General features: G+C 31.2%; 1 protein-coding gene across 1 annotated transcript; it reads left to right on the plus strand.

Moving 5' to 3' along the window:
* The first annotated feature begins 7,588 nt into the window (after positions 1-7,588).
* LOC145800002 (uncharacterized) lies at positions 7,589-15,256 on the plus strand. The gene is made up of 4 exons (XM_082889652.1): positions 7,589-7,838; positions 13,574-13,775; positions 14,474-14,612; positions 15,128-15,256. The coding sequence occupies exons 1-4, from the start codon at positions 7,589-7,591 to the stop codon at positions 15,254-15,256; spliced, it is 720 nt and encodes a 239-aa protein (XP_082745778.1).
* The last annotated feature ends 293 nt before the right edge of the window (positions 15,257-15,549 follow it).

The raw sequence follows: 15,549 nt of genomic DNA on the forward strand, positions 1-15,549 counted from the left end.
TTGTTGCCGAATGAGCTAGATGGCTCATCAATGGATGGTTTTAGTGCGGTGATAAATGCTTTTGTCAATATAAAATACATATATACATAGTATATGGTTAACTTATTACAATATATTTATATTTATTTTTCTCAGATTACTTCAGAAATGAGCCCAGCTTTTAATCTTTATGGATGCACCTTAATTGGTAACATGCAGACTAAGTCTTTTACCTTTTGTCTTACTTCCCTAACACAATGAATAACAATATACCAGAAATCAAAGAAAAAATATACACTGTATATGGTATAAATATAGATTATTTCGAGACGGTATGGATCGGTTCCAATCTGGAACCATGGGGTTCAATCCGGAACCGATCCATAGCCTACGAATTTTGAAATTTCCAATCCAGAACCGAATCACGGATTCAAAAAATCAATCTAAACCTATCGAGTTGGACTGGACCGGATCAGATTACGGATTTTATGGATTCTTTGCTCAGCGCTATGTATGCATACCTCCTCTATTTTAAAGAATTAAAATATAAAATTATTTATATATAATATTTTGGTCGGTTCAATTTTAATACTTGTAAAAAAAATTTAAATCCAACAAATCATATGTTATGAAAACAAATCAAAAATCAAAATTTTGATCAATAATGAATAGTCAATTTAATTTTATTAATTTTTCTTACACCTGTATCTATAATGTATCCATTCTGTGAAAATTATATTTATAATTGTAACTAGAATGTGGTGATTTGATGTTGTCTTGATTACAAGTCTAACTTTTCTAACTTATATTGACTTTATCTCTTTTATTCCAAAATTGTACATTTGAACTCTCTCAACATAAAATTGCATAACATTCACTTCTAATGCTTTTATCCTGTTTTATAATTGAAAATTCTAAATATTTGATTTTAAAATTTGAAAAATAATATAAAATTCAAGGATTGTTTGTTTTAACCAAAAAAGTAAATGGGTTTTATCATTTTATTTCTATCTAGTGCAGCGCTTGATATCATTTTCATTTCCTGCTTTCTATTCTCAAAAGGAGAAAATACAAAATTAATACGAAAAGTTATTCTCCAAAAATTTTTCTAAGAACATCAAATTTTGGGAACTAACCCTACTTTCTAGACCCACTAATGTAAAAAATATGATTGGTTGATAACTTAGATATTGTAATAAATTATTATATTTGAAAAGTGAGTAATTTTTAGACTTGAATAATACTTTTGGAAAAAGGTTCTAAAATTATTTTTAGAAGTTTGAGAACTTTTTCCACAGAAAAAATAAAACCAATTTAAAATTATTTTACCACCCATTTCCTAATAAGGCATTTTGGCAACATGGTAAAATGTCAGTTTTTTAACTTTTTAATTTTTTTGAGTCACATCACTTTTTTACTTTTTTATATCAAAAAAGTTTAACTTTTTACCATCTTTTCAAAGCACCACTAAATTTTAATTTTAAAAAGTGTGAATTTTCTTGAACTTTTTATAGAAATTACGAGCTTAAAAATACATAAAAATTGATCATTACATACCATATTGGCTTGTACATAACAATTTTTTAATAAACCAATCTTGTTATAGATAAAAAAACCAAGTCTCATTGCGTATCAATTCAAAAATGTTATGTTACTGATATTTTTTCATATTGATCCAATTGATTTGAACCAATATCCTACTTTCAAATAAAAAATTAGAGTCACTAACAATTTTAAAATTCTTAATACGTATACCTGTTGGTATTCTTAATACGAAAATGCTACGTAGTTCAAATTTTGTGGCTCAAAAGTGGCTCAAATGGCCAAAACGACGTCGTTTTGAGTACAGAACAACATAAAAATGGCCAAAATGACGTCGTTTTGGCCATTTGAGCCACTTTTGAGCCACAAAATTTGAGGTACGAGACATTTTCCTTCTTAATATCAACTACTATTGATATATCCTGATACTTATATTTAAAATTATCCGAAACAAACCCCATTCTCTCTCCCCTAAGTTTGGCTAAATTATTCTCACCCAAAATTCCACCACTTTACGTCATAAAAATTAAGTGTACAGTCCTCAAAGTTCACAAGTGTTTTTTTTTTTTTTTGTATTTTTTTTTTTAATACAAACAAAAAGCATTGTTGATAACAACGAATGAATAAATGAATGTGCCTCCAACGCAACTACAGTTTTGACCATTAAATCACCGAACACCTGCCTAGCCGGTAAATCCAAATCATTCCTCCTTTTCTACACTCTATGATGACACCATGAGCTCATCAATGTAACGGTTCAGCAATGTAACGGTTGGATTGGAATATGAATTAATTTTTTAATTTTTTAATAATTTTAATTTGAGGTTAAAAAGTATCGTTTGAGATAGATTTTTTAATGTTTTTGATTGTTGTGAGAGAAAAAACAAAATAATTATAATTTAGATGTGACATTTTATCTTATTAAACTAAAAAATCTATTTTGTGTTTTTACAATTATTTTAGCCAAAAAGTCCCACTTTAGCTTATGTCAAATGAAGGTTAAGAAAAATCGAGATTGATGGCTCAATTTCAATTTCAATTTTGATTTTTGATATGCTTTTCATTATGTATAGTCTGTTTTGATTTTTTTAAAATTATATTAATATAAACTAAATTGTTCGAAATAATATATATTTAAATCTTTTATATTTTAATTTTTTTGAACATTAGAACATATTAGAGAGGAAGGTATTTATAGAATAATTTTCACCATTTTTCATTATTTGTATTAATGTAAGATTTTATAAATTTTTATAATATACTTTAAAATCTCATGAGAATCTTTTTCCCAAACAAAATCGACAAAATTAGTAAAATCGTATCATGCGATATATTTTGATTTCTCAACTAACAAAATTGAAATTTTCGATTTGATGCTAAATTCTTTCTTAATCCAACTGAACCAAACCGTTTACACCCCTTGATTTTTGTCCCCAAAAAAAAAAAAAATATCTATTCAAATGGTCAACAAAAAGTGAAAAAAAAAAGGAAAATTTACCCATAAGTCCTAGTTTTTGAAACGTTGAACCATTTAATCCTAAAAGTTTTCTTATGCTCCATTTAGTCCCATTTTTACATCAACATGATGTGAATGATGTAAATGATCTGATGTTTCATTCTATAATTTCAAAATTTATTGAAATCTGATGAACATTAGATGTTTTTCATTCTATATTTTCAAACATTATTGAAATTTGATGAACATTAGATGTTTGAAATCCAATGTTTGTAACATGACTCTGATGTTATTAACATTGTATCTGATGTTATTAACATTGTAATGGGACCTTTCAGTCTATAAAAAAACTTTTAGAACTAAACAGTGCATAAGTTATTAATTTGGAATTTATTGGTGCATCCCCCAAAAAAAAACTCCTCCGCATTCAAGTGCCTATCAAAAAACATATTTCTTTGTTCGAGAGGCAATGTTACACATGGTCTCGGTTTTTATTTTTATTTTCTCATTTTTAAACATGAGGCAATATGATTCAAAATAATAAAAACACGTTCATGTAAAAAAACTCAATAAGAAACAAAATTATATATAATATTTTCTTTGTCGAAAAGTGTAACAAATAAGAACTATCCTTATCCATGTAGACCTTAATATTAAAGGTTGAATAAAACAAAATAAAACATCATAATTACTAAAATAGATATATACGGAAAATGAATATTAAATAAAAAAAATTACAATGTAAAAATTAATAAATAATATTCAAACATAAAAAATTACCTTTTGAAATTCGGAGAGGCTATCACAATTTGGGAAGTCCCAAATAATCCATCTTTTTATCTTTTCAATAATGATTCATCCCACTAAAAATATCACCACTAATAGCACTAATGCATTAAAAAAGTAAAAAAAAAAAAAAAAACACGGCCCAAGACCAAAACATCACATTATTAATGACGAGACCCACTGCCACCTAATTAGTGGGAGCACTAATTATAGTGGGAGCACTAATTAGTGCTCCCAAGCATTTTTCTTATCTTTTTATCTTTTTTCCATCACATCACCTCTCTACTTTTCTGCACATCTTTTCGTAAAAAGATAAAAAGTGCACTTGTTTATGTCATCCCAAACAACCCCTGAATTTGGGATGACTGTTGTGTTCCCTTCCACAGCAGTCACTATTATGCAGCTAAATGGATCTATTTCGGATCCATTTTGATGGCTGTTCTCATTTTATAGTACATCGAGTAAAATATATTTATAAAAAATCAAATTAATCGGATATCGTTAATTCTTTCATCCACTCACATTTGTATCTATAAAAATAAATAACAATAGTAATTTAAAGAATTAAAATGAATACAAACGTGAGTAGATGAAAAGGTTAATGATATTCAATTAACTTAATTTTTTTATAAGTATTTTTTATTAAATGTACTTTAAAAATGTGAATGGTTCACGTCATTTAAATGAATGAAAATGAATTAATTTAACTACACGATAATAATTATTGTGCAAGGAGAACAACAGCCACCCAAGTCCCTCTCAATATTAGCGGTGTGTATAATACCGCCAAAATCGCCGAAACTGCCAAAACGGCACCGAGCCGCACCGCCAAAGCAAATTCGTTATTATTTGTCAATCGAATTGCTGGTTTTTTGTAAGAAAAATAACAAATTCTAGCGGCACTTTTATCAATCCGCCGGTTTCTATTTTTCTTCCAAACCGCACCAACCCGCACCGCTATTAAATCATGTTTTATAAGATTCTAAATTTTTTTTTTTACTTAAGTTTACTTGTTGTTCTATACCTTAGAATATAGTATTACATTACTACTCAAGGGGAATTCAAGATGTCAGTAATTCAAAATAAAGTTAGATTCCAATTCACTTTTCAATCTTTTTTTTTTTTTTTCTGGCCATGTTGCAAACTTGTATCAGCTCACTTTTCAACCTAAATACTTTTCAACAGTAAACATTTTTAATATATTGTAAACCCTGAATGATATTAATTTTATGTATTGTATTTGATCATTGTAGCTTCCACAGATGCTTATAATGAACTGATGGCATAGTCGTTAATATTATCATGTTGTTGCTATACTTGATGCATCAGAAGAAAGTTTCGCAAGATGTTTAACATCACGGTATCTTTCGTCTTTTTTTTACTCTTTGATTTAAGTTTTGTAATTTGAATTATATTTTTTATAAACCGCCAATCTACCCGAACCGCCAAGGCAAATCCGCCATTATTTGCCAACCGAACCGCCAGTTTTTGATAAGAAAAATGACAAATTCTAATGACACTTTTATCAATCCGCCACCCGCCATACGATTTTTATTTTTCTTTCAAACCGCACCGACCCGCACCGCGCACACCCCTACTCAATACTATCAGGCCAAACAGTCTAATGGCACAAGAAGTACAGATGATAATGGGCTTGTTTGGTTTGTTTTTCATAAAAAATTTTGAAAAAATTTCTCTACAAACAAATTTTTAAGAGTAATCAAATCAAACAAATTTTTTCAAAAAAAATCTGAAAATTTTGTTTGATTACTTACTTTCCAAAATCACTTTCTTTTTCATACATATCAAATCAATCACTTTTTTTAAAACTCTCTCCCCAAAATAATTTTTCACAACCATTTCTGAAAAAAGACAAACCAAATAAATTTTCGTACTTTTTATCTAAAAAACTACTCTACAAACACAAACCAAACACACCCAATATTTTTTTTCTTTATTTTTCAAATAACCACACAATAAGCCGAATGATCCGAACCTACCACATAACTTCTCCACATCCCGACAGGCAAAGTTTGTTTCAATTATTTTTGGCTAATTGGGTAATCAAAACCTACATTTACACCACATCACCAATAAAGGTTTTGCTAAGTTCCGGGCGGCGGTGGTGGTACGAGGCACACGTGTCACCATAGGAAGGCGTGACACGATATGTCATCATGTGATTGGTGGAATTTGTAGGGATTAATGTGAGTACGTAGATGAAAGATTTTAATGTTGTTGGGTAAAGAGTCATGCCTGAATAGAGGGGGCTATGGTTCTCCAAACTGAGGAAAGTTGGAAAATTTTATTTCTTTAATTTATATATGTATATATATATTGGGGGTATGTTTCCTTAAGGACATGCAATGCACTTGTCACCCTCATTTTCAACTTTACACTTTTTACAGCTAAGTTTTGTTTTGTAGTGACTTTAATTACCTCATAAATTAAATAAAATTTGATTCTATCTTATAAAACGGTGAATGAAAAAGTTTAAAAATATAAAAATTGATTATAGAACTAGATAGAATGAGGTGGGCCTCACACTCATATGAGAATGTTATTTTTTATTATATGATTGATATGTGTAAGTAGAAAAATTGACGATAAATATATCGTTAAATGAATTTTATTCTATTTTATTTTACTTTTCACAACAAATGTTATTTTTTATTAGCAAAAAAGACTAATTTTATTAAATAGAGTGAAATTTTACACCAAAAATAAGGTTATGGTTTTCAAAAAGTGATTAACTCTACCAACACTAACCAAAAAAATACAACCGTTACACATAACAAACACTATATTCACGGTGATTATGGCGTGAATTTACATCAAAAGTGAAAGAACTAACAACTTTATTTGGTTATACATACAAACCCTCTTTGAGAATTTAATCTCAGATTTGTTAGATATCTTCAAGCTTTGTTTTGACTTAACAAGAGTTACTTTGACCAAGGAAATAGTTTAGTAATCAAACCATTCCCTAACAAAATATAATGTCTGTGTTTGAGTCTTGCTGCTATGAATATCACTTTTCTTATTTTATTTTCCTCCTATCAACAAAGGTGACTTTAAAATAAATGAATAATGAAAAATCTTTTCCATAAATGGTAGGGTTGAATAGGATGTTACATCCACATGTATCCACATTTTCAAGTCATCATATGATACATTTGAGTGAATGATTCACAACCATCTGATCATGGATATAGAGACTCACAAATAGTTGAATCATGATCTTCCAAGTATTTTCTTAACAATATTAATGTTAGTATTTGATACATGTACTTAGGTCTAATATCATATGAAACCCTCATGTTTGTAACTGACCTCTATAGACCATGACAAGTGCAAAAAGTTTGTTTTTCGAGGTTGTCTTTTTACGCTTACATGCCCTACAGTGATTGGGTTCACATATGAGAGAAAAGTCTCTAATGCAATAAGTGGGTGGCTTATTTTTTATTTTTTACATTTTAAAAGACAAGAATGTTTTGATATGATCTAAGAGAGAATGTCTAGAAAAGTAACTTCACTCGAGAATTTCTTTTTCGGATGGAATTTTTTTATAACATTTCACTTATTATTTTCACCCAATCATGAGAGCATTTTAAAACTTGTCTATGCCTCAAATTCCGTGTAAATTTTTTCTCTATGGAATCGAAACTCAAAAAGACTAAACTAACCCTAAGAGGGTCGAGAACCCAGCACAAGAAGACAAAGGAAGGAACAGTCTTACTAATATTTATTCTCATTTTGTTGTGGTCTAAACCGGCTTCTCCTATCCAACTCTTCTCGTTCTCTGTGTCTCTCTTTGCCTCTTAAATGAAGCGATTAGACTCTCAAAACTCTCTCAGGGGATCTTCATCTTCCTCCCTTGTCAACCTACAAGATCATTCTGAATTATCGTATATGAAATTTTCTCGACATCAAAGAGATGATGGTTTGCCCGAGCTAAGTTTGAAAACCGGCGGTGTTAGACCTTATGTCCGGTCCAAGATGCCTCGGCTTCGCTGGACTCCTGATCTTCATCAATGCTTCGTTCATGCGGTTGAACGCCTTGGTGGAGAAGAAAGTAGGCTCTTTCTCTCTCTCACTCACTCTCTCAATGCATCGATTGCAATGAGTTAGAAACAAAATGGGAACAAAAATGAGTCCCACTTTAAGTAAACTAGTGATTTTAACATTTTAATGGATGATAATTGAAATATTTCGTGATTCATTTGTTGAAGGGGCAACTCCAAAGATGGTGTTACAATTAATGAATGTAAAAGGACTTTCCATATCTCATGTAAAGAGTCACCTCCAGGTTTTGATACAATACTACTTTTAGTGTTTTATGTACAATAATTAATCTATTTTTAACATATGTCCCTTCTTTTTTTCTTTTTTTTCCTTTTAATGAAGTTTCTTCATAATTGCCTAAGAATTTGATTTTTGCTGTGGACAGACGTATAGGAGCACAAGGCATGACCAGAAAGTACAAGGTAATAGCATTTACATAAACAACTATTGCATGACTTAATGGTCCAAACACTTCAAGGTGAATTTCATTTATATATTTTTGCACTCAGTAGGATGTGGGTTCAATGGTTCTCCATAATCGTGATTTGCCTAATTCTTTCTAGAGGTGGTTTTGATCATTAATTACATGTAACCGTATTAATCCGGTTGCCATTGATTGCTAAAAATGCACTTAATATTTTTTGGGGGGAGTTATCGCATCATTATCATCACAACAAAAGAAGATGAGCAAAATCAATTAAGGGGTCCTTTTAGTTCATATTATTGCATTCAATAAGTCACTTCAATATTACTTAATTCTTCTTCTAATTTTAGTTGTGTTTATAGTATATGGTCTTTCACATTTATTCCAAAAAAAAAAAAAAACCCTATATTTGATTGTATGCACTCACACACACCCAGAATATATATATATATATCTAAATGTCACTAGAAGATTTTTAAATATCAACAGATACGTATCAAGTTTTGAACTTCGAATTATATCACTGATAATCATTTGATATTATCCAATTAATATCAAATGATATATAACTGTTTTATAAATCCATATTTTACATGATGGTATATTGTTTATTCATCCTTCTATTTTTCTTTGTAGCCTTGAGGCATTAATTTTTGGATTGTGGTAGTTCAACTTCAAAATTTGTACCTATTACAAAATAATGCTTCTCCAATTGTCATTCTGCATGTATCACAAATATTATTTATTTATTTTTGCACTCAATATGTTCGATGCTTCTTCATAATCGTGATTTGCCTAATTCTTTTCAGAGGTGGTATTAATCCTGTCATTAATTACTAAAAATACAATTAATGTTCTTTTTGGGAAGTCATCCCATCATTATCATATGACAAACAAAAGAAGATGGACAAAATCAATTAAGGGATCCTTTTAGTGCAGACTCTTGCATTCAATAAGTCACAACGATATTACTTGATTCTTCTTCTAATTCTAGTTGCCTGTGTTTATAGTGGATGGTCTTTCATATTTATCACAAAAAAAAAAAACTTATTTTTGAATGTGTCCACTGTGGGTTGTATCCTAGGTGCATAACATGTGACACTAGCAAAATTTAGTCAAATCTTGCCAACTAATTAATAAATGAGGATGCCACTAATATTTTCTAGTCTGTATCGATACCAAAAACATAGTCGAACCATTTTTGATTTCAACTATGGTTTTGGTATCATGTGGGGTCAAAAATAATAGCTGAAATCATATTATCATAATTGTTATAGGAAGCAAACCCCTGTTAAGCTATATTACTTCAAAATACTCTCGTTTTTTTCTAATTATTTTTTGGGCCTTTCCTTTTTTGTCATTGCAAAACAAATTAAATGAAATGTTTTACTCTTATAATGTTCACTTTCAAAATCTGTATATATCACAAAAGAACACGCATTCAACTCCAATTATAGTAAAAAATCACGGGTTAAAACCATAAAACAATCTACTAAGCAGACAACAATGAATTACACATGAAAACTCTCAATTACCTAGCGAATCCAAGCTCAAATTAAACCAAACTCAGTGTGCCTCTTATACCACCATCTTCACCTCGAAATTGCTTTGTTCAACGTTGAATCCACAACACCGATGTCGAGTCCACTAGAATCCATCAAAGCTTTAGGCTCAAGTTTCCTGGAATCTACCAACGAACATCTCTCTCTTTTTATGAATGAACGAACAAAACAACTTTCGATGATAGTCAATATAAAACTCGTTGATCAATCGATCACTTTCAAATCATCAAGGAAAACAATACCAAAACATCTTCCAATATAAAACGCTTTGTTTTCTCTTCCTCTCTAAGAATCTGGAAGGGTTTAACCCTAAAAACAGTAAACGTCGCACTTTATACTAAACAGAGCATGAAGACCACTCGAGTTCACACTTTATCGCTCAAGCGATGTGAGTAAAGGCAGTGCAAACATATAGGCCAACCGCTCGAGTGCAACATCTACAGATCGAGCGGTAAAACTTGTCTCTTAGAAGTTCAGATGCAGGTAGAGATACTGGATGAACTACTTCACCGCATGAGTGCACAAATGACCGCTCGAGCGGTTACACAACTTTGACTTTTTCTTGGTTTCGAGAACGCTGTCTCTCGACCCCGCTTGGGCCCTATCCCGGATCCACTAGGACAAAGTGGTAAACAAGGAATGCTCATGACACAGAATGTCAGCACAAACTCCTCTACACATGCACAACTCGAGTTGGATTCACATTTAAACACTCACTGTCTCACTGAAACAAAAGAGCGAATAAAATTATAATTGAAAGGAGTTTTGTCAAATATGATTGACAATTACAAAAATCTAACACAATTGTCATTCTATATGTCACGACCCAAACCCGCCCCTAGAGGTTTAGGCCATGGCCGGCCAGTAATCCCAAATTACCCGACCTCAAAGACAAAATAGATAATTAATAATAGTAAACGAGGCTCTGCAAAACCAATAACAGAACATAACTATGTCCATCAAGCGGTGCATACATGTAAATTTCACAAGAATTTAAAACTTACAACTCAAACATCCATTCTTATATACATATGTAGGTAGGTATAACATATCCGGTTAAACTTCTTACACATAACATTCATACAAAACAAATCCTCAAAAGAACAAAAACAAAATAACATAAACCAAAGGTTGACACGGCTTGGCTCAGAGTCCAAGTACGCCCCATCACGAAGGCACTTCGAAAGTGGCTTTACAGAGGATGGACTCCTTAGGCATCTCTAAACTTGACGCTCCATTTGCCCACCTACATATGTATAGGGGAAGGGAGTGAACTAAAGCCCAATGAGTGATATCAGTATAAAGAGATTAAATGAACGATGTATATCATAATACAAATCATATCTCATAAGTTTCGAAACAAATCTTACTTAAATACCTAACATATCAAAGTTCATATATCATATCTCATATGTAGTACATCCAATAGTGCAAAATAAAGGACTCAAAGGCATGTCAAATGGACCATTAAGGTCAACAAAGGAACCACATAGGTCTAAACAAAGAGACCATATAGGTCAAGCAAAGGGACCACTCGGGTCAACATCAGAGATTTTTGTGCTCATATAACAAAGGGTCTTGGTATTGTTTCCCCTAAGCAATGGTCGTATCAAGCAAAGGGCTATAGTATTATTTTCCCCATGTGAAGGCTTCACTAAGGATGCCACAATTACTTTTCAAAAGAGACGATCATTCATTATTAACAAAATAGCATTTCAAAATATTATTCTTGCAGTAATTCAAAAATACATTTCAATATATCTTTACATAGATGCTACTCACAGTGGGCTGACACAGGTGTTGGACCATGGATGACCACCTACACAAACACATAACAAATATACATATTGAAACTCACATTCATAACAAATGTTGTATCTTAATTCGATTCTCTTACGTGTGTTTCTAGCTTATTCCATAACTAAAGATGTCTAAATGATGCTTAAGTATGCCTAAAAGGGCATAAGGATGCAAATATACACATGTAAGTGTTTGCCAAAATTTGCTGAAAACAGGGTGTTCACTCGACCTTTGGTCGCTTAAGCGGTGTGGCCTGGCTGCAAAAATATTGGATGGTGTCAAAGTAGGCTTAAGCCATCACTTTAGTCGCTCGAGCCAAGTGCAAATGTCTGCAAAAATACTGAGAGCATGCAAAGTACACTCGAGCCACAGATTCATCGCTCGAGCGAACTAGGTGAATTCTGGTTTTTCTAGATCGCTCTTTGCAGTTCAAAAACATGTCTTTCATATTCAAAGCTTGCATGGCTTGGTAGAAACATGTAGAAACTCTTTATAATGCATGAATTCATGGGAATTATAAGCAATACTCTCAAATCTCTTTCAATTTTCCAAAACAAGACTCAAAACTCAATATTTTTGCCATACATGTGTTGAATTTAACTATTTTCTTTTTAAAACATGATCATATGAGATATTGAGAGTGAATTCGTGAAGAACTTCAAGAATAGAAAGTACAACTTCATGCATGTAATGTTTTTGTTGAAAATCAAACTCAAGAATGATGGAATATGCGTGCATGTGCACAATTAACTCAATTCTTCCATAAATAAGTTGATTCCTTCATTTTCTTGTCAATTACATGGAAATGTTCCTACAAATTTTATGAATTCAACTTCTACTTGAACTATTTGCAAGAATTATGGTTAAATTCCATTCCTAGAGCTTGAATTTGAGAGTTGGTTAGCTTAATCCTTCAATTTCCCTTCAAATCATCACAATTCTTCAACCTCTCTTTCTAGGAGTTGTTTCTCTCTTGTTTCTCTCTCTAAATATCAACCAAGTTGATGAGAAAATGAACTCATTAAGCTTATATGACCTATATATAGGCTTGATTAGGTTAAGTTAATCAAATGTGATTAGGGCTAATCAATTAACCTTAATTCTAATTAATCGTAATCAAACCTAATTGATTTAATCTAATTATTTTGATCTGAATCAAATTTTAATCAAACTTGCCATATGATTCTAAATAGTTTAATTGGTCTATTGAACTAGTCAATTTTGGTCTTTGAATTCGTTCGGGTTTTCAATTTCGAATTTTAAGTCGGTATTCTTACAGATAATTCATAAGCAAACAGATAAGCATAAATTAAAAATATAACCATACAATAACGCTCACTAAAATAATATATAAAAACAATACGTATGTCGAGATCGTCACACTATATGTATCACATGCGTGCATAAAATGTGACACTAGTAGTAAATTTAATCAAACCTTGTCAACTCATTAATTAATGAGGATGCCATTAATTTTGTCTAGATTGTATCAATACCAAAATCACAGTGTAACCATTTTTACTTTCAATAGTGCTTTTGGCATCATATGAGGTTAAAAATAATAGTTGAAATCATGATTACCATATTCTTTAAGGAAGCAAACCCCCATTATTCTATATTGCCTAAAAATACTCTCCTTTCTTTTTTTGGCCTTTATTCTTTTGGCATTGTAAAATAAATTAGAAGAAATGTTTTAATCTTATAATGTTTGCTTTTCAAATTTTGTATCTATTACAAAAAAGCACTTGTCCAATAGTCATTCCACATATATAACACGTGCCCTTAGTGTGCTTCACATGTGCATAACATGTGACATTATCAACTCATAATAAATGAGGATACCATTACTATTTTCTAGATTGTAAACCTTATTCCCCAAACAAACAAACACGGTCAAATGAATCATTGTTGACTTGACATACATATTTTTTAAATTCCATGAGTGGTGTTTTGTTGCAGAAATGGAAGTGGCTCCAAACAAAGATGATAAGATGCAAGAGGGGGGTTCACAATTCAATAACTTGATGCAGTCTGGTCCTTTATATAGCCAACCAATTCACCACAGCTTTAATAGGGGATTGACTATCAATGAAAACCATGATAATCACAATTTGGGAGAGCTTGGTTCAAAGAATGTTACCATGCCCTTGCAAGCAACAAGGTTAGTGAATTTCCCCATTTGTTTTTGTTACTCCTTCATTTGATGTTTGAAAGGAAATTAAGAAGATATATGCACACAGAAAAATAAATAAATAAATAAAAAGGATGCTTTGGAAGTTGTCACATCATTTTTTTGTTATGAAAATTCTGAAAGAATACTTTCCTTTTGAAATATTTTTTCTTAGTTCTTTTCGTCCTAGTAAGAACAACGGATACATAAAGAAAACACTAGTCACACATTTCAGCATATTTTAGTCTCTTCTTACCAAGGTTTTAATAGTGGTGTTGAAAAACAAATTAGTATCAATTGTAGTGTAATAATATCAAGAATATTGAGCAATACGTGTCGAGAATCAAGTTATACTATTGTAATATTTTAAGAGCATCAGTTATAGAAAAATAAAAACAAAAAGTTTTATAGCAACCAAACCAACCATGTCGATTGTAAATTGGGTTGTGAATGGGCTATGAAATAATATATATTAGGCATGTGATTTTTATTTTTGTTAGTATACCAAGGTGTATCAGTATCAAAAGGCTGAAAAACCAATACGTATTGCTCGATATTTTAAATTATGCTTCTTACACCAAAATGATATACGTGGTAAGAAATTACTTTTAGGCAGCTATGCATGTACAAGAAGAATAAGTGTCATTTCTTGTTGTTTGAAATCCAACTTGGGTTGGGCATCTTTGCAGGAAACAGAAGCAAGAGAAAATGAATGGAGAGAAAGTGAAGGAGCCATTCTCATACCCAAAATTATCAACTATGAGATGGGGACAAACATCCAATCCTTCCAACATCTTCAAAGATTTTCTCTCTAGTTGCGCTACTCAGGTAAAATCTCTTTCTCAAACTTGCAAAAATCAATACTTCTAAAACTTTGACCACATGTGAGAAACGTACTAAAAATATAAATAATCCTGAAAGAAAAATCTAGTAGGTCCCATCCATATCCAAAAATAGGAGTACACATGGCCACTTTCCTTCTATTAAAAAAAAAAAAAAAAAAAAAAAGATGGTCATGACCCTTATTATTTAGGTGGACACATAGTCACGTGTTAGGTTAGATCTGTTAAATAACTTCTCAGATCAGTTTGAGGAGATTTTGAGTTCATGTCTTATTAACTCTATTATCATATCATTAGTGCATGTTTTTGTTTTAGTATGTTTGCCTCTCCTCCACGTGCGAATGTGTTTGGCTTGTTTATGAAAGATAGTGTGGCCATGCACGTAAGGAACGTGTTGAATATAAAATAATAAAATTACTCGTCACTCTAATAACTTATTATTTTAAATGAGATGGTGATGAACAATTCAAAACTAAGAAATTTTCATGTTGCTATTTTCAGGAGAGTGATTTGCAAGAAAAGGCTTTACTAGAGACTGGTAGTACTATTTCTATACCATCCAAGTCCAAGTATTCTGAGCTACCTGGGACAGATGCAAGTGATCTCTCTCTTGAGCTCACTCTTGGTTAAAACCTTATAATTATGCACATTACAAGCACAGTTTAGAAATTGGCAGCATGGACCAAGGTTTTTAATTATCATTTCATGGTGAATATTCCTGTTTTTTCTATATATAAAAAATTTATTATGTTAATTTATGTCTATGTTGCGTCGAGTGTTCATATTTATAAAAAACAAAATTATTATGTCAATCTGTGTACGTGTTGTATCGTGTATTCGCAGTTGTCTATACTAGTTGGATATTAATTGATTAGAAGGTAATGATATACAACTAAAAAATATCTACATGAAGCATAATGCTT

This window comes from Camellia sinensis, chromosome 9 (assembly GCF_055761805.1).
Source record: "Camellia sinensis isolate YWXY chromosome 9, ASM5576180v1, whole genome shotgun sequence".
NCBI lineage: Eukaryota > Viridiplantae > Streptophyta > Magnoliopsida > Ericales > Theaceae > Camellia > Camellia sinensis.